Raw genomic sequence first — 19,954 nt, 5'->3', positions numbered from 1 at the left:
AATCAATGGCAATTAATACTGCCACCCCTTCCCTACCAAATTCCCAAACCCCAGCTGGATTTGGGGCCAGACCACACCCCGCTCCCCACTCCACGCTGCTGGATGAGGCCCTGCCATGCCTGTCCTGTGCACCAGATCTGGCCGATCAGCTAGATTGAGCCCACAGATAGACCAAGTATTGCTTACCTGGCCCACAGGGCAGGAAGGTTGAGCACCACTAGTTTATGAGATGGAGCTGTTCTCAGCCTTTTCAGATTCAGGGCACCCCTTCCAAAACTTTTTGAATGTGGTAGCTCCCCATTTGAAAACCAGTGCTAAGCTACCTAGGCTACCTCACTCGTTCTCAACTGGGATGCTGCTGCCACCACTGAAACCAGCATATGCTCCTGACTGCATTAGAATTGCATCCTACTAGAGCAAGCAGGACTGCCCAGCCCTGCTGCTGCTGTTCCCAGTCCAGCTCTGTATGCTTCTCCTGGAAACAGGCACACAAGACAGCCCCACATTTCCAGGAAGAGCATGCAGGGTCAGCCTGGGACGGACTGAACAGGCACTCCTCCTGCTTTAGGTTTAGCGATAAGGCTAATGCATTGTCCTGCTGCAGCTAATGCACATGCTCCTCCTGCAGCCCTTCCCGGTATGTCTCTGCATTGGGAAATTGCACCTGTGCGCAATTGCACCTGGTTGCAGTGGCAGACGCAATAGTGGCAGAATGCAACCCTGAACATGTGAGCAAAACTCAAGTAAAAGGGTCTTCCACAGGAAGTACAGGCTGGACTAGACAAAACCAACAACAAATAAAACTGCAAGAAAGAATGGCTTAATATGCATAAAAGGACAAGAACAGAAAGACAGCTGGTTCTCAGCCACCTGTTGGGGTTATGGAACAAGACAAGATAGGATGGGGAAGAACACTTAACTCAGTCCACCGACATCAAATCCAAGGGCTTGAACTGTGAGACCCTCTACTATATAAAGATCTGACTATACCCCTTTATCTTTTCTTTTGTATTTTCTTTTAAAGAACTTCTGAAAGAACTTTTAGAGAAAATTCTACACTGTACTGGAGCAAAGATTTCATTTGCATGTATACATAAAATACCACCATAAAACTGACACCCAACATGGGGCAAAAAACAACAACTGCTGTGGGCAAACACCACCACCACATGGCACACCCATGCAAGAATTCCATGTGTTACTAGGGACCAAACTAGAAGGTGCCTGCAAATTCAGTCCTGAGAGATGCTTGGAATTGACTGGGAAGATATGTGAAATTACTACGGGGACACACCTTGTTTTCTCCACTACAACCACTGTTGTCATCATTATCAACATCTTCATCATCATCTCCTTCCTCCTCCTCCTCCTCCTCCTCCTCTTCTTCCTCTTGGATTCGGACTGTACCATCATAGCCATAAAGGCTAAGTAGTTCATGAATTGGCATATCACCTTCCTGAATAAGATGCAAACAAAGTTTGATTTTAAAGATGTCTTATCACAGAGATCATCTCTACAAATTAAGAGATATTTTACATATAAACTAGTAGGAATAAGGCACAACTTCTAACTTTTGGTAGTCTAAGAATTTACAGCTGTACTTGCACACTCAAATTTGCATACTGTTGATCAACACATCACTTTTTATATGGATACTCCTCAGACCTTCAATAAAAGCAAGAAGCAAATATTGACCAAAATGCATACTAGGTATGTTGTACTATTTTTTTAAATAAACAAAACCCTTAAGAGACTAATGGGGAGCATCTACACAAGACGTTTAATGCACAATAGACTCGTTCTACTGTGCATACCTTGTCAAGGCAAAAGCTGTGCTAATGCGCAGTAGAAGTAGTCTACTGAGCATTAAGTGTCACAAAATGATTATGTGCCTTTGCTACTGCACAGCAGCACCAGCTACTGCAAATTTAGTTAGTACCTCATATTAGAGGTACTAAACTTAATGCACAGTAGCAACAGCACATTAATGCATACGTGGATGTGCCCAGTGTATACAGAGGTAGAAAGAGATAAACAAAGCAATCCTAAAAAAATTCTGTTTTAAAATTTTCCTTAAAGAGCGCTTCTCCTATGAACGGTGACTAAAATGGAAGAGTCTTCAGTTTTATGTTTTCTAAATAATTTTATCATTAAATGTGTTCATTTTAAAATATCAAGGATTAACTGCTAGTCTTTCAAATTCAACATTAAATGATAGATTTTCACCAGTAACAATAGCTTTGAAGCCCATATTATATCTTTTAGCACCTAAGTGACTTACTGCTTTCAATAGGAATGCATAAATACATCCAACGGGCCCCATTACTGGAATTTAGGTCACATCTACACAAAGTTAAGGAGAATAATCTAAGGGCATGAAGTCAATGCATATGAATTAAAGCCTGTTAAACCTGTGTATGGATGCCCTCATTCAGGATCAAAGTGACCACAGAATCATCTCATGACAGCTGCCTTAATGTTTCTGAATATCTTATGTAAACAAGCTCTTAGTAAATCTGTTGACAATTCATTTAAAAAAAAAGTAATAAAAGTTGATTTTATCAGTGAAGTCAGCAAATGGGCAGCACATCTACTGAGTCTGAAAGTGGTATTTCTACGCAGACATTTTTCAGAGTAGAACTGAATTTTCAACAGTTAAAAAAATACTAACATGTTCTAGCATAGGCTCAAGTCACCCATGTATTACCCAAAGATGTACATCTGCTGCCTATACTACTTTATGACACATCTGGAATGGTTACCATGAAATGTAAAGGAAGACTGAAATAAATGCTCTCTGTACAGTCCTGTTTTCCCACAGTCCACCCTTTTTAGATAGTGTCTCTCAAAATTTGTAATAAACTGATTTATCTTCATTTTAACTTTAACATCCTAACTGAATTTATATATGTAAATGATACCATTAGCGGGGATTAAACATGCTAAATAGCTTTTTAAAGTTGCACTGGCATAAAGATTTACTGTAGCTGAAGAGGATTTGTACTTTACATATGCATTTAAAAAGAACTGATTACCTGTGCTGGAAACATTTGCAGCCAATGAGATCATAGACTGCATCTACACTAGTTTAGAATTCATAATGAATTATTCTTTAGTCACGAAGTGTACTCTTGGTGACTGAATATCTAGTTGCAATCCAATCTAAGGTTCTGTCACATTCGTATCCCCTAAAAGACCATTGAAGGCAGAACATACATGTCAGCAGGAGTACAAAATGCAAATACATCTTAATATGCAATTATTTCAAAACACACATTTAAGATGTAGACATCATCATCAATAACTGGATTTGTAATCCCAGCTCTGCTGACAACTCACTATGAGGCTTTGGGCAAATCATTTAATCCGTGTCTCAGTTGGACCATGAGAATGCTTAGAGAATTAAATGGAAAATGATGGAATGAAGGAAATGTAACAAATATTAAAAATTCAACATATACCAATCAAATGCAAGCGTTTATCAGAAAATAGTGCCATTGCAAACAATATTCAAGTTTAACTAGAGCATATTTTAACATTATGTTAACTGAAAAATGTGAAACCTACACCTTGAAAACAAAGAGGAAACTGCAGTGACAGGTATTATGGAGCCTACTGCATACATCAACCTCATTGCTATATAGCTGGAGAACTACAAATGCAGTTTCTGGACTGATAGGTCACCCTTCCTAGTAATGTCCATACATCCAGGTAATTGTGATAAAAATCAGATAAAGTACAGCTGTTTTACACAAAATGGTCTTTAAACGCTATTTACCCTTGTAAGATCCTCTATTTCAGAACTGAAGTTTGTTTCCCCTTCCATCATTTCTTCCTCTTCTAACGTCCGTTCATCATCAAAATCATGAACCAGCATATCAGCTGATGGATCAAATTCATGGTCATCAGATGTTGCTGAACCTCCTGGCACAAAACAATTTGATTGATCATATTGTGAATTTTGGCTTTTGTTAAGTAGTAATAAAAATACCATCAAAATACCAGAATCTAAAGTTATAGCTAAAAATGCTCAAATGTTTGTAAAAAAAACAAATCAATTGTCCTAAAAACGTCAAATGGATTATTTGCTACCCAAGTGTCCCAGGCTAGAGAAAGAATCAGCAGTTAAATTTTGCTATTTTTTTCAAATGTTGTATGCTATTATAGCTGCTTGATACCCACTACTGCTAGGCAAAAGCCTCAGCTATCCAACACTATGATCATTTCAGAATTTATGTCTCCAAATGCCAAAGTGTTCAGCAGCCTGAAACAGAGACCTGCACTGGGTAAAGTACAAACTACTTATGAACATGAGGTAGGGTTGGAGTGTTGTTCCTATTATGGTCCAGGAAATGTATGAGGGGCAAGGATTTTAAGTGGTATCTTTACTGGACAAACCGTATAGCTGGGAGAGTTTTTAGACAAGCTTTCAGCATCAAATGACCTTCCTCAGGTCAGTTACGTCACTTAAGTGACTTAGTACCAAAGTGACTTCCTGGAAGACATCACCCTTTACAACATGAAGGATATAGAAAAAGTTATATAGATAATCAAACATACAGAGCAGCAGGAAGTTTTAAAGCTATGTAGGAAGTTTTAAGGTTAAGACTCCTTGCATTCAAGGCTTTAATTTTTCATGATTAATCCTTTCCTGCCACTTCAACCTTTTCACAGTATTCTTTGTAGAAAAGTCTAGACCTAGTAACTAAACAGCAACTGAATCAACTTTAAATGAAAGACTGACTAGTTTTACAGATTAATTATAATGCTGACTCAGTAATATTTATAAACCCAATTCTGCTAATAATTTAGTAATATTTGCTTAAGCAAATAACCCAAGTTGCACTTTCCAAATCTTTAAAATGGGAGAACACTTGGCTTGTAGACGTGCTGTAAAAATGTAAATTGACAAATCAATTTAAAATTTCAAAGTGTAGTAAATTTCAAATATTATCTTCAAATAAATGTTAACAATTATTATACATGTTATGACAGTAACATTTCAGAATTACTTTGCAATGGGAAGACAGGTATATTTTTTCATATAGAAACACATACTTAAACTTGGAGTTTCTTAATTATTCAACATGGATTAAAAACCGAGCAAAGAACTAAGGCAAAACAAAGTCTACGTATTTCAGTTAGTAGCGTGAACTACTTTTTAAAAAACTGTTTTATCGAAACAATTAAATCAGTACAACCCAAGTATGCTGTTAATAGCAACATCAAGGGCCTTTTACCAGTATAGTTCATTCTTTCCTGCACTGAAATAAACTATAACTGTATCCACATTAAGGGGTTGTTTCCCTTTAAACTGCACACTATAATTAAAGTGATAGTTTGTTTATTTAGACAAGACCTAAGACCAAGGAACCAAGAAAAGCATATTCACTGCCACTGGAAAACTTGCATTTCAATGCCAAGATGGCAGTTGTAGCAATGCTAATTGTTTTGGATAAAGTAATAAAAGCTAAGTGCAACACTGACTATACCCAGGAAGAAGGGTGTGTCAACCAAACTGGAATATGAGATACCAACCAGTTCTTAGAAAGAAGTCACTTTTTTTTTTTTTAAAGAATCACAAAGAGCAAATATTTTCCTGTTGATATAATCTGTAAGTGAACTTGTATCACTGTAAAAAGATACTGTTGGTACTGCTGCACCTTTATTTAAGTAAGCGAATTTAGTGGTTATGAAAACATAGGACAAGTGTGATCATCACTAGCCAACTACCCAACATATCAGAAGCAGTGGCTATACATATTTCATTACAGTACTCTCTAAATCTACCTTAATCCTGACCCGCAGAAATTTCTGTGCTTTCAATACTATTTATCTACTGATGAAAGGCCACATACAATTCTCAGGTGCTACTCTGATTGTATAAATGGAAACTACAATGACAGGAAACTCACTCTCATTTATGTGCTTAAGGAAAACTACAATATATTCTACTATATTGTAAGAACTACACATTCTGATAACAACATTTAATTACGACTACATCACTAAATAATTAAATCATACCAAAATGTAACGCATAATTAAAGCATACCAAAATGTAACAAACAACAATTTAATTCCAAATGAAAGCAGCCATTTTTACAATCTACTGGTTTAGATAAGACCATATGGGAGATGCATGTAAGAAGCCACTTCTAAAGGTGTAAGTTGCTTTTAAGGTTCACAAAATACTGATTTAAATAGTGTTTAACCAAATTTCTTTCTATTTGATATAGTTCATTACATTACATATAATCCACATATCTACATGCCTGCTTAAAATTTAGAAATCTTAAACACAGTAAATCTGTAATAACTGGAAGCAGGTAATGCCTGGAGTTTTATTTTGTAATGCTGAATTAAATCCAACAATAACATTCAGCAGACAAGTAAAATGCTATCAGACAGCATTTTATTAAAGTGCGCATTCATCCTAAGCTTATAAAATGTTAAATTAAAAATATTTACCTGGGCTTGAAGACTCAACAGAAGGCTAAAAAAAGAAAAACAAAAACCAAGTTATTTCCATATTAAATCTGTACAAATCTCAAACATGACATGAATTCAACCATTCATCTGATACAAAAAACTAAATGAGCAATCCATTGCAGATCACTTATTCTCCAATATATCAAAAACACTTCAACTCTTCTGAATGGGTTTTAAAGTGATGGACAAGATTCATTTCCTCCTTTTTATCATTATTCTTGCTATAGCTTTATTTAATCAATTTATAATGGGAAGAATTCCTCATTTTGTGAACCAATTATTGACTTCCTGAGATTATAAAGCAAAGCAGAACAATTTATTCTGAATCTCAGGTAAAACCCATTTACCCAACTGTGTATAGAAATGCTCCATGTTTCTATTCAGACATTAAAATATTTAATTTTTTTTAAAAGCAAAAACCATGTTGGAGTGCCCCAACAGAATTTATGAAGACAGGCCATTCAGTCTTAGTCCACGAACCAAAAATGAAAGTTTAAAAGGTCTTCTGAAAGTCACTAGCAAATTGCCCATCAAGAATGACTGGGGGGGGGGGGAATGCCATGGGGACAGAGCCCTATGTCCCCCCTTTCCTCCCACAGCTGCTTCTCATCTGGCCCTGATCTACGCCCCTGCACTGGGTCCAGCCTGCCCCACCTCCCCCCGCCCCTGCTGCTCCTTGTCCGGCCCTGCTCTACCTCCACCCCCTCCCGCCACTTCAGGTCCGACCCTGCTCCTTCCCCGCACTGCTTCGGGTCCACCTGGCCCACATCCGTCTGCCTCCCTGGTCCCCTCCTCCCTCCCTGCCAGCTGTTCTAGCGGGTGCCGCCACCATGATCCCTACCCTTTGCCCTCAGGCAGGGAGGCGGGAGAAGCCCCGCTGCTTGGACAGCAGAGGCATGTTCCCCACCACCAAACTTCCCTAGCAGCAGCGCAAACTTGGGCCTGCACAGCCCAGGCCGCCCAGCCAATTGCTGCCCACCCACTTGGAGGCACATGTGCAGTTGGCCAGAAGTGTTACAGACAGACAGACAGACTAAGCCTTTTGTTATATTAGAATACTTTTCTGTCCAAGTTCTAGTATAAGGCTATTTGGTCGGAACTACAGAATTATACTGACATTGACTGCAAACAATATTTTCACCTTCTGAAATAATCCATGCTTCAAATTACGACCTGTGAATTATACAGGTGACCTTGGTTCTAATTATAGACTGCCAATTATTACAGATGCTCAACAGGAGATGGGAAGAAGGAAACTGGAGTGGTAAGACTACGACTGCAATTGAGACTGAGGAGTGAAGACTTGGATAAGGACAGAAGGGCAGTGTAGAGACAGGACTGGGAAGGAATGGAATAGTAGTGGGTCAAACATGGGGAAGGACCAAAAGGCTCAGATCCCATTAAAGCAGACTCCCTTCAGAAGCTGAAATGAAGCCTGATATCCCCGAGTCACCATTCTTCTGATTTTACAAAACATCTCGTAAAATGTCTCACCACCTTCTAGTACTGGTTCACATTGTAGAGTGTTACCATCTATCAACTACTCTCTTAACCCAAACGTCAGGTCTGTGTGCTGCATCCAACTGTTCTGACCTAAGGTATGAACAATGTAGCTGTCAATGAGGATGCAACAGAATGGTTTTTTTTCAGTTTGCTTTCTCATGCAAAACTAAAAAACAAAACGATGAAGTGACACAAAAATCTACTTACAAAATCCCCCCTCTAGGATGTAAAGTAAGCACTCCTAAAAAAAAAAGGCAGAATTAAGGATGCCTTTCAACTAATACTTATTGACTAAATCTGTATTACTTTTAGAAAATTCAGTACCCATCATAGTATACATTGAATTAAGCTGGCATATATATATATAAAAAAGAGTAGTTTGCAGTAATTTATCCTTGGTTTTTTACATTTTACGCATCTCCTTGCTAATTGCAAATCTTAACATTGTACAATGATCTATCATTCAGCAGTATTAATTAATGAGGCTCCTTAGCTCAGACTCACAATGCCCTGGGACCTTAAACCTGGGATCCAGCTGCACAGATTTTTTTTAAGGTCCTGGAGGGCCAAGAGCCTAACATCACCCTTAACGAAGTGAACATGCAGCACATCTTTCACATTGTGGCAGGTAGGGAGCCCAGCAGTGGGGACAAGGTCTCAATACTCACATCAGCAGTTGCATGACTGGAATCAAAAACATTTTATGCTGAATCCCCACCAAAAACGTGCAGCCTACCATGCATATCTGCTAGCTCTGCCAACTATATAGGTGGTCCAATAAAATGTATTTGTACTTGTTACGAGACACAAGGACGCCAGTTAATGAATGGGAGACACCCATCACATGAGATCCTTGACCGCTTTTTGGTGTGCAAGGCCACACTGAGATATAATAGGATACAAACAAAACTCAAGGAACTCAGATATGAGTTTTCAGAATAACGTGATTGATGTAAGCACAAAAGGAAGGCAGGGTAGATTTGTAAGAGGCCATTTTTCAATAAAACAAACAAGGACACTCCCAATCACGGCAACAGTCAAGACTGGGGTCTTTGATTGTGATGTTCTGATGCTCTTCTTGAGATTCTAAAAACCTAGGTTATTCGCTAGTATAGTGGTTCTTAATCTTTTTACCCTCAAGGCACCCTTCCAACATTTTTTAATTTAATAGCAGGTCAGTTGCAAACCAGCAAGCTAGAATCTATCTGATACCAGGTGACTGTGGTAGGGGCAGAAACTCACCCTACCATGCCCCTGCTTTTTCCAATATTTGCCCCCTCCCCAACTCTTGACCCAAGGGGGGCAAGCATAGCTCCTGCTACTGCAGCTGCTCCTCCAGTGACTTGCACATTGATTACTGGAGCCATATGCACTCATAACCTCTCCCACCATCCCCAGGGCCAAGGGAAGAGCTAGAGCAAGTCAGGCTGAAAAGTACAGCTCCACATCTGCCTACGTTCTCATACACACAGCCAAACATGCTGGGAGTGAAGTAGAGGCTGCTAGGCTGTGCGGGGCAGCTAAGCGATCACTTTCCTCCTGATAAAAGGGCTGAGCCTTTTAGCAGCCTTGGAATGATCTCACTGCACCCCAGTTGAGACAAGCTGGGCTAGAGGGTCATGCTCCTCTGCTCTGGTTCAGACAGATTTCCACATTTGGGATAAGGAGGGAATTTTAGCCCACAGTCAGATTGGCATGGATGGTAGGGGTTTTGCTTTCTTCTGTAGCAATATTTCCAACTATTTAGTTGGTCTAATAAAAGATATCACATCTACCCAAAAGAACCCCTGTCTGCCTATGATCTCTGGAGATACAAAGCCACAGTTTGAGAACTAAAATGAAGCATCACAGAGATGCTTACTGGGATGATCTAGACTCAGCACCAAGTCCTACTGGGTATTGTGGTTTTCTTTAATCTTTACTAATCTGTAAAGAAGCCTCTGGAAACCCCATAAGATTGGGCCCCTAATATAGTCCATGGCCTGTGGTGACCTATTTATAAAACTTATAAAATGTTACCTGAAAATATTGTCTCAAGTAGTATATAATTAAAAGTTATAATCCCTATTCCATGATATCTTTGAGCTTTAACATATCTTAAATTAAAACTATCTTTTTATAAGTTTATTTTTTAAAAACATCTTAAAAATATAATTAAATCAAAAGAATCCATGTTTTTTATTTTTAAAAAGAATCGTTGATTTTGATCCATCTTGGTAACAGGTGACCCCTAACCCATTATTTCAGTAGTGAAGAGGGAGATAGCAGGCAGCAGAAGCCCTGTTGCTTTCTAGCAAAATAGTTTAGCAGACAAGCAGTACAACTGAATGACTACAGGGCCTAGCTTACAAGCAACAGGCAGCAGGATGGTAAATTGGTGGATACCTAATCAGCATCACCTGGGCCCTGTTTGCAGCTAGCCAAATCAAGTGACCAGAAAAGGGAGGAGCCAGGGACTATATAAATCTATTCCAGGACTAGAGAAGATAAACTGATCTTGCTAGGAAAACAACTCTATTGGCTATCTCAGATAAGTAGTATTTTGTGTTATAGTTATTTATCTTTTGGCCTTATGCTCTCAGTGGAGGGTTGGGTTATGGCTACAGGGGCAACTGGAAGCCTCAGAGGGTGCCTGGGTAGCAGTCTGTGCTTTGAGCCCTGCAGAGGCCAAGGGCTTGGAGGGTGGGGATGGTGAGGGGAAAAAAAAAAAGTGCTGCTAGAGTATAGGAGCAGAGATCTAAACAGATGAATGAACTTAAAAACAAGTGAGGCATATATATAGCTAATGGGGAATCTGGAATCCATTACTGGGGCCAGCAGGGCCACAAAGGGGTGCCCTAGGAAGGCTGCTGTCATGGCGAGTGCTAGTGATATACCCTATATTTTGCGACTAGTACCTGGAGAAGAGACCAGAATGGTAGCCTGCCAGGGACAGATGAGAGCAAGAATCTAGAAAGGTAGCTGACCTGTTGGGAGCAGACATGGATAAGAGCCTAGAGGGGTAGGTGCCCTGAAAAGCATCAAGAGTCCTGCTTAGGTTGGGGTGTGAAGAGTGATCAAGCTGGCAGCCTGGTGATGATTTGATAAGGAGGGTGGAGTAAGTCCCAGTTCTCTGAAAGCAGCCTCCTAAAAAGTAAAACTAACTTGAACAGCAAGCTTAAGTGTAGCAGATCAGAGGATGAAGCCAGAGTAGGAGACCCGGTATAGTGGGGGCACTAGAGGTGCCATGGCCCTGCTACATAATGTTAATGAAGTGTTAATGCCCCCTTCCCCTCCAGATTAATGGCTCTTGATGACATTCTTGATTGGAGATCATCTTTACAGGCTGAGAAGATACTACTGCATTTTTCAAACTAAAACTTGCAAAGCTATTTATAAAAGTATAAAGAACTAAAAGATTTTAAAATGAAAGCTTAAATTTCCATAGAACTTGATTTAATTCTGACAAACCTGGTTTCTTCTCTTTTTTTGGGGGGGGGGGGAGATGGGAGGACAGACCTTACAGAGAAACTTTTACTTCTACAGCAAGTGACTAAACAGTCTTGCAGCATTCAGAATACGTGCATGCTAATGGTTCTAGCTGAACATGTAATATGTGAACTATGCTATTAGAACTGGTGAACTTACTAGTTCACTGTATGAGCCAGTAACCCACAATGCGCTATGGCTCCATGGATATCATCAAGTCAAATAGGCTGTTAGGCATTTAGTATCAATAACTGCCCAATGAAACAGTGCTTTTAAGGATTACTAAAACCATTCTTTCTTGTTATGGCAGACTACAGAGAAATGCAACTAACTTAGAAGCTTTCTTTTTTAAGGAAAAGTGTGTACATAAAAAATAATTGGGTGTTTTTTGGTCATGGAATAAAATGTATTTATTTTAGGTGCATACATAAATGAGTGTATGAAGAATACACACTCGGCCTCAGAACTTTAATGTTCATCTACACGAGTGGTGCTCAGTTTCCCTGCATGTGCAGTGAGAACTGGGGCCTGGCCCTGTATCCCCAAGGTCCCAGTGCTGGGGCCCTTGAGATGAGCAGCTCTGATCTTTCTTGTAAACCAAGACTGCTACCTACTACGCTACCTTTAATGGTTGGCCAACCTTTCCAGCACGCTTGCACTACTGCTTTGAACATGGAGGTACTGTTGGTGCTGCCTTGACTTACCTCAGTGCTTCTCAACCAGATGTTGCTGCCCAGCCAGCCTGGGGAGGGCACATGTGTGCACTCCTGCTGCATTGGGGATCTCTAGTAACTCTAAAGCAGACAGGCTTGGGCTGTAACTTTTTTCTTTCCTGGTATAACCAGCTCCATTGCTCCTGGTGGAAGTGGGGTGGACCAGGAAGGGCTACATCCTAAGGAAGCTCTGTCTGCTTAAGTTTACCAGGGAGCCCTAACAGAGCAGCAGTGTGCATGCTGCAGTCCTTTGCATAGGGCAGTCTTCTGCTTCTGTGCATTGCAGCACCTCTGAGGGGGTCTTGTGGCTTGAGATGCCACAGTCCCAGGTTGAGAAGCAGTAATATAACTCAGTCAAGATATGACCTCATCAGCTTCAGCAAAAATCCATTTGTAAAATAGACTATTTACACTTGCATTACTACTTCACTTATTTATTTTTTGTGTATTTCATATACCACAAACTTCCTTCAAGACTAAACTACAGCCACCTGGGAATGGAATGTAGGAGCCATTTAATAGCTCCACAACAGCATTACACAATTAATCATTATAAGAGATTAAGTAGTAAATTGGAAGAAACAAAGCAGCAGAGAACAATGTCTTTGTCTTAAATACATCTTCCTTGCTTACTTACCCTGTTATTTCAAACAGGAGATTTTAACATATCTTCAACTCTCCTATGAAATATGAACTTTCATTTCTACCCAGGAGAACGTCTTTATAATCTTTTTCTCTTCTACCTGAAGAAGGGTGCTTGTGCCCAAAAGCTTGCAATTAAAGATTTGATTGATTTGCAAAAATCTAGTTGGTCTAATAAAATATATCACCTCTACCATGAGTTCTGATTCCTTTTGCCTCTCTACCAATACAGCTACAATCTGGATACCTTATTTACCCTGATGCATTTCTGAACAGGTAGTTGACATGAATGTCCAAGAACTTTGCCTCACTTGCATCTCACAAAACCTCAATATTTCTATGACATGCCCTTTAGGCTACAGAGAGATCATTACACCTGGTGTCTGCTTTAAAGCTTTAGCTAGAACATGTCATGGCTGTCCATTATAGTGCATTGCTATTGGTTGAGACTACGCTGGCTTCCAACATATTTCTAGGTAAACTTTAATAGGTTAATCTCAGTTTAAAACAACTTTTATTACTTGTTACTAGATACCAAGAAAGCTGAAATTAGGCAGGGATACTTGAGCTCATTGTTCTCAGATCTGTTCATGGAGGACTGAAAGCTCTGCGTTCTTGGGGACCCTTAACTTTCAATTTCTGTTGGGAAGGAGTGACTTTCCAGGCAATCTTCAAATGCTATTAGTTTCTTTAGGCTTTTTCTGAGATAAGTGTTAAGGCTTTGCTCTGTTTATTCCAATTATCAAATTTCTCTATGCTCTTGCTTTAAAAGAATTTGTCTTGCCCCCCACCAGAAAACTATTATGTCTCAGAGGGAAGCTGCCCCCCCAAAGGTACCAGCTTGTATAAATGATTTAGCTAGGGAAGCTGAAGGGGGAAGGCGTTAAAATGGACATGGGCTCATTTAGGCCTTCCTAGCTATACCTGTGCAAGGTCATGCCAGAGGAGATTCTTTACAAGGCAGTAAAGGGTGAACATCCTGTGAGTTTGTGCCCAGTGGAAGGCAGGCAGAGAACAAAGAACTGATGAAGTCTGCAGGAAGTGATCCAGTCACTCTAGTGCGCCTTTAGAGATTGGAAGGAGAACTCATGAAGCCTGGAGAAGTCGGGCAACAATTGTATTAACCCTGAGGAGAGGTAAAGTATGAAATAAAGTTGGAGGGCTGGGGTACAGAGGGAGCTCCCAAGCCAAAGGAAGAAGAACTATGGGGGGCTGAGCTGGGGTTTGGTATACAGAGGGGTTTCCCAGCATAAGGAAAGAATGACAGGATGTGTATATTTTATTTATTTATTTGGGGGGCTTAATTGGCTTGGCGTTGGTTTCCATTATGAAAGACTTAAGATCTGGCTGGAGACCAACTCTGCACTGGTTCTTCCGATGACTCAAACAGAGCTATCTGAGGGAGGTGAGTAACTGGAGAGTGTTTGTATGCAAAAGTAATCCCAAAGGGAGAATGCTGGCTGGTGGGACACTTCAACAGGTAGCCAGGAAGTTATTGCCAATACTGGAATTTGGTCAGGACACCCTAATTTCCTATGTATGCTATCAAATAGGATGACCACTTGGTCAGGATCGTGGTGTGTGTGTGTGTGTGTGTGTGTGTGTGTGTGTGTGTGTGTGTGTGTGTGTGTGTGTGTGTGTGTTGTGGTTTTTGGTTTTTGGTTTTTTTGGTGTGTGGTGTTTTGTTTTTTTGTGTTTTCTCCCCCTCCCCGCCCCCACTGGAAACATTAGGCCTTTCAAGAGCAGAATGTCTCCAATGCCATGAAACTGACTTCAGGTTCAACATCTACCAAGCTATTTAAGCAATTTCCTGTAGCATCTTAGGGTTCCTCCATTTCCTACCTTAGCTTGTGAAACATGAAAACATCAAAGCTGAAACTGCATAACCAAGACCTAAGTAACAATACCATATTTCATATAGCATAGTGAATCATTAGTTTTTAAAACCGTATACCCTTTTCCCTATGAGAGAGAAAATGCTTTATAGAATTAAATGACAGCACTTAAGTGACATAAGTGGGAGAGTGCAGGTTTTCAGATGAGCCTTAAAACAGATGGTAATTTAGATATAGGAAGACTATTCAGATGCAAAGTATTGCAAAAATGTTCATACCATGATTAGTTACTAAACTGTGTGGAAGATCCATAAAAAAACATAGTTTTCAACTGCATTACTTTGATATTAGTCTATGGGAGTTTGGTGTCTTTTTGTTTTTCTTAAAACAAGATAAACTGTCACTATGCAACTGTACTTCAGACCCAACCATACTATTTCTTATAGTCACTGTACTGCATTAGGAATAAAACTGTTAACCAAAATTTAGTTCCAAGTCTGTAATAAACAAATACTGATATGCAATTGGGGGTGGGGGGAAAAAAAGCTACGATAAAACTCCTCTGTAACAAAGTAAATTCTCCCATTTCCCTTTATCAAATGCATAAATGTAAAAGGATAACATTTTAGAGATTTATCCTCCAGTTTAACAAAATGGAGACAACACAGTCATCCAGAGAATATACAAGTGAAACTATAGTTCCCTTAATATTAACTTAAAGAGCAATTAGTTTACTTCTATGTCAAAGGAAAAAAGAAGGCTATGTTCATTAATTTGTCAGGTTTTTCAAATAACACTAGAGAAGTACCTAAAATAATACTACTTGAAAAATACAGAAGTAAATGCTCAAGCAGGATGAACTGACAAAGCAGGCAGTTGGAAAAAAAACCTAATTTTAAACACAACTTAAATCGGTTGCCAAGAAGCCTACCACTTTATGCTATTCTAATCTTGCTTTGCATATAGTTATTCCCCTACAGATTCATTCTTATTGGCTAGGATAACTATTAAAACGTGTTGATTTGCCCTCAAATACAGTGTTTACACTAACTTTGGTACTACCTTTGTCTAACCCTACAGATTGGAACTAACGTGTGGCCAGTCCATGGGCCCAGCATGGGCCCCTCATGCAGCATATGTGCCCTAGATCAGCCCCAAAGGCAGCTCAAACTAGCCCTAGCCCTGTACAATGTGCAGGGCTGGTTTGGGGTACATACTACATGTGGTGCCCAGGCCAGACAAGCCCTGGGATCAGGCATGCACAGCCAGTCTATGGGCCCAATGCAAGCCAGTTGCGGATCCAGTGTGCAAGGCCAGTCTTATGCAGGTGCTGCATGCAGCACATGCCCCCATGAACCTTGTGCAGTGCGTGCCCCAGACTGACCAAGTGCAGTGCATGTACCAGCTCTAGCCCCTGCAGCATATGGCAGATGGGTTCTGAGTCCATGCAGCACAGAGACCAGTACCTGATGCGTTATGGGTTTATGGCCTGTGGGCTGTACCTTTTGACACCCCTGGGCTAAAGAATAGGAGACCAACTGGAACAATGGCCCTCACTCATTCATCTGTACAATAATAACAGAGAAACAATTAAAACTCTATACTGATAGTTTAAAATCATGTGGGGCGAGATACTGTTTTTATGGTAAAGGAACATAAAAGTGTTGGAGGGAACATGGTAAGGTTGGGAAGAACTGAGGATGAATGTATCCCAAAATTAAACTGTTCTGGGAAATGTTTGGAGACTGTGTAAGGAGAAATAACAGGATGCCAGCTATCAAATAACCCTCTGGTATTCTTACTAAACCTTCCTGAGAGCTCTGAAACATGCAAGAGTCAGAGGGAAGCAATCGCTTTTCTTTTAGTTACTTCAAGAATTACAACTACGTAAGCCTGGAAGAAAAATGACACTCCTAGAAATCATCAAGTAGTTTCAAGATATTTGGGAACTTTAGTATAAAAAAGATGTCCTATGAAGTCACTGTTTTACAGAAGGGAAGGACAGAAGATGCTTACTTAGATATCTGCTGGAAATTCCTGAAACCTGCTGAGAGGCAATCTTTTCCTGCCTCCAAACCAGAAAGTTTGAGAAACTTTGAATATTAAAGGGATGTGCAAGTTCCATAATCTAACAGTTAAGATCAAATTTGGAATCAATTTGGAAAAAAAAAAAAAAATCAGATGGGTAGAATATAGGAAAAAGATGGGTGAATTAAGCAGATAACACACTGACATGAAAAACAAAAGCTTAACTTGGCCTATAAAATGTAAAGGAACTGCTGAAAACTGAAAGGAAGATAAGAAAACACAAAACTCTGTGGACAGTGATGGGAGCAGCATTGACAGAAAATAAATAGCTCCCTACATCTGTATAGATCTTAGAGAATTGGATACATCTTTAAGTGTTAAAATTTGTTGCATAAATTGGATTGCATGATAAACAAGGTAAAAAGAATGAAATATTTCCTGCTTTTTCAGCTTCCAGTTACATTTTCACCTGTGAATGGAGTAATCCAGATGAATCCCTTTGTAAGTGCTAGCTAAACTAAAACCGAGATTATTTAAGGCAAAAGCTTTTCTGGCCCTCCAAAACTGAAAGTATTTTCATTTGGAAAAATGTAAAATACTAGCATTCATGCCACTGTTAAGAATGAAAAAAAGCCTTTTGGTGCAGAACCCAAGCTTGTGACATTTACAAGTCTTGAGCTGCCTTCAAAAGTTTCTTCGTGGTCCTATGCAGAATTAAATCAGCTTCTGAAATCTGAAAAAGGCTAATTGGTACAGCATGTTTAAAAAATATTATAGTATTATACATTTTAGCATAAGCTGCCTCTCTCAAAACTAACTTAAAATACTTGTATATTTATATTCAGTTTCACTTTCTGGACTCACTAGAGTAGTTGGCTTTGAGTTCCTGTCACTAGAAAGTATTTCAAGATCAGCCTTCCATTTTTGGTAAATTAAACCCATGAAGTCTTTTGATATTCATACTTTGTTTAGGTTAAAAAATTTTGAACAATTCTGTCCTAACTTAAATCTTAATACTAAATGCAGCAATTCAGGGGTTTTTTTTTTTTCATTCCAAGTGAAATGTTGTCCTGTGCCTTTGAGGGGCTGCAGAGACCTCCCTCCCAGGAGGAAGCAGCAGCTAAGATGACTTAAAATACTCGAGCCCTTCTCATCCTGGGCTGTTCTTGGCCCCTTAGTATAATATGGATGGTCTTAATTATTATTGCCTTTTCACAGTTCCACCCTATTGTGCCGCTCCTGCCCTACCTACAAGAGTCTGTATTCACTAGTTCACCAGTTACAAGAAAACACAGGGTTTTTAGGGCGCTCTTATGCTGCTTCTGCCCTTTACACTGGAGTAAAGGGGTCAAATTAGAGGTGGGGCTTTCATCTTAGGAGCCCCAATAACTTTAACTTTTAAAATATGTTTTTCAGGAGGAAAGACCTTCAGTCTTCCTGAAGATTTTTTCCTTCATTAGCAAAATGTCTAAACCAGGAGTGTCCCACATAAAGTTCATAGAGCTAGAATCATCCCATAAAGGCATGGCAGCTGGCCTGTGGAGCTGGCAGCTTAGGGGTGGTGCCTGCTGCTGCAATCCAGGGTATGAAGCCCTCTAGGGGACAAGTATCAGCAAGCAACAGCTTCCCCCCCATGGCTCCCTGCTGCTACTTGCCACAGTGCTCATGAGTCTGAATCTGGCCTGTAAGGAGTACCATGGTCCACATCCAGCCCAGGGGGGGCGAAACCAATCTGTCTACACTAGTGGTGCTCAAACTTTTTGGCTGGTGACGGGTAATGCCTGACCCCTCCACAGACAGTATCCACTGGGGCCCCATCTGACCAGGGGGAGGGGGGGCAGCCTGCCCCTGATCCAATCATGTGATGGAAGGGAGTTTAGGTCATCCCTGACCTGGTGCTGGGGGGGAGCTATGACCTGGCCCCAATCCAGCTGCACAGAGGGAGGGGGTTTGACCCTGCCCAACAGGAGGAAGGGGGTATGACGCAACCACAAACTGGCTATGGGAAGGGAGAGGGGCAGGGCCTGGCCCCACAGGGAAAAGAGAGCACAGTCAGGCAGCCCAGAGGGAAGGGGGCATGGCCTGGCTCTGATTTTGGCCACAGTGCAGGGAAGGGTTGTGGCCCAGCTCAGACCTGCCCCAAGGGGTTGGGATTTTGGCAGCAGGGAGGTATGAGAGTACTGCCACTGCTCCCCTGCTGCCAGATTTCCCAACATATGGGGGGCCCTGTGGGCCACATTTGGTCTGCAGGCAAGAGGTTGAGCACCCCTGGTCTAAGCGAACAGAACTCCTCAATCCAAACTTGCTCAATAAAGCACACCAAGTTTAAAAAAATTAATGTTTGACCAGCTGCACCCAGGTGAGTTGTGTCCTTTTTCTCCACTGATACGCACTCTGCAGCAGGAGCCCCATACAACTCTCCATGTCATCATCACTGGTAAAAGGCCAGTTTATAGAGCTACACAAAACCGGCGATACACCAACCCCTAGCTCCTCCAAGACCACAATGAACTTCAGTTCATACGAGTGGAGCAGGCAAATGATTGCTGACAAACGGCAGTGTTTAATTGTCAAAACTTTCCAAGTAATCTGCTGCACCTCGAATGGAAAGTGCCCCTGCACTTCTCCCCGGCCCTGGCGATGCAGGAGCCGAAAGCGGCAGCTGCCTGCTGAGCCGGGGACCAAGACAAAGGGAGACTTCTGCTTCTCTCTGGCCCCGAGTGGCTGAGGGAGGTGGCGGAGGCAAGCACTCGGTCCCTTCTGCCTGCGCAGGCAGAGCAGAGCAGAGGCCAAATACGCGGAGCTGCACCCGACCAATGTTGCGGGTTTCTGGGGCACGCAAGGCTCCAGGCGCCTGAGGAGGGGCTGGGGTGAACCAAACCAACTCGAGCCAAATGCAGAGGAGAGGCAGGGCGCGAGGGGACAAGAGGATGCGCCCGCCTGGGGGCTGCTCCCCGAGGCAGCCGCGCAAGCCGGGCCCACCACGCGGCGCACCCAGGAGGCGTTTGTGCCGTGCCTGTTGCGGGTTTCTGGGGCACGCAAGGCTCCAGGCGCCTGAGGAGGGGCTGGGGTGAACCAAACCAACTCGAGCCAAATGCAGAGGAGAGGCAGGGCGCGAGGGGACAAGAGGATGCGCCCGCCTGGGGGCTGCTCCCCGAGGCAGCCGCGCAAGCCGGGCCCACCACGCGGCGCACCCAGGAGGCGTTTGTGCCGTGCCGGGCCGGCCCCAGCTACGCAGCGACGCTTCGGCGCGGCCCCAACCTCCACCCGAAA

At 41.5% G+C, this 19,954-nt stretch overlaps 1 protein-coding gene across 3 annotated transcripts in view; it reads right to left on the bottom strand.

Annotated features, from left to right (window-relative positions):
• The window catches only part of MIER1 (MIER1 transcriptional regulator), a 52,392-nt gene extending 45,815 nt beyond the window's left edge, over nucleotides 1-6,577 (bottom strand). For 2 of the 3 annotated variants that reach the window (XR_003095804.1, XM_006031258.3), the window contains exons 1-3: nucleotides 6,472-6,577; nucleotides 3,779-3,924; nucleotides 1,295-1,456 (exon numbers count right to left, since the gene is read on the bottom strand). Coding sequence is in view for 2 of the 3 variants with exons in the window: in XM_006031258.3 (XP_006031320.2) it covers nucleotides 1,295-1,456; nucleotides 3,779-3,877 (261 nt within the window). In the remaining variant the exon portion in view is untranslated. Of the gene's footprint in view, nucleotides 1-1,294; nucleotides 1,457-3,778; nucleotides 3,925-6,470 lie in introns of all 3 variants that reach the window. The other variant, XM_025212865.1, reaches the window with a different exon arrangement.
• Between the last annotated feature and the right edge of the window lie 13,377 nt (nucleotides 6,578-19,954).

Source organism: Alligator sinensis, unplaced genomic scaffold (genome assembly GCF_000455745.1).
Source record: "Alligator sinensis unplaced genomic scaffold, ASM45574v1 scaffold1339_1, whole genome shotgun sequence".
Classification (NCBI taxonomy): Eukaryota; Metazoa; Chordata; order Crocodylia; family Alligatoridae; genus Alligator; species Alligator sinensis.
This window is presented reverse-complemented; position numbering and strand designations above follow the sequence as displayed.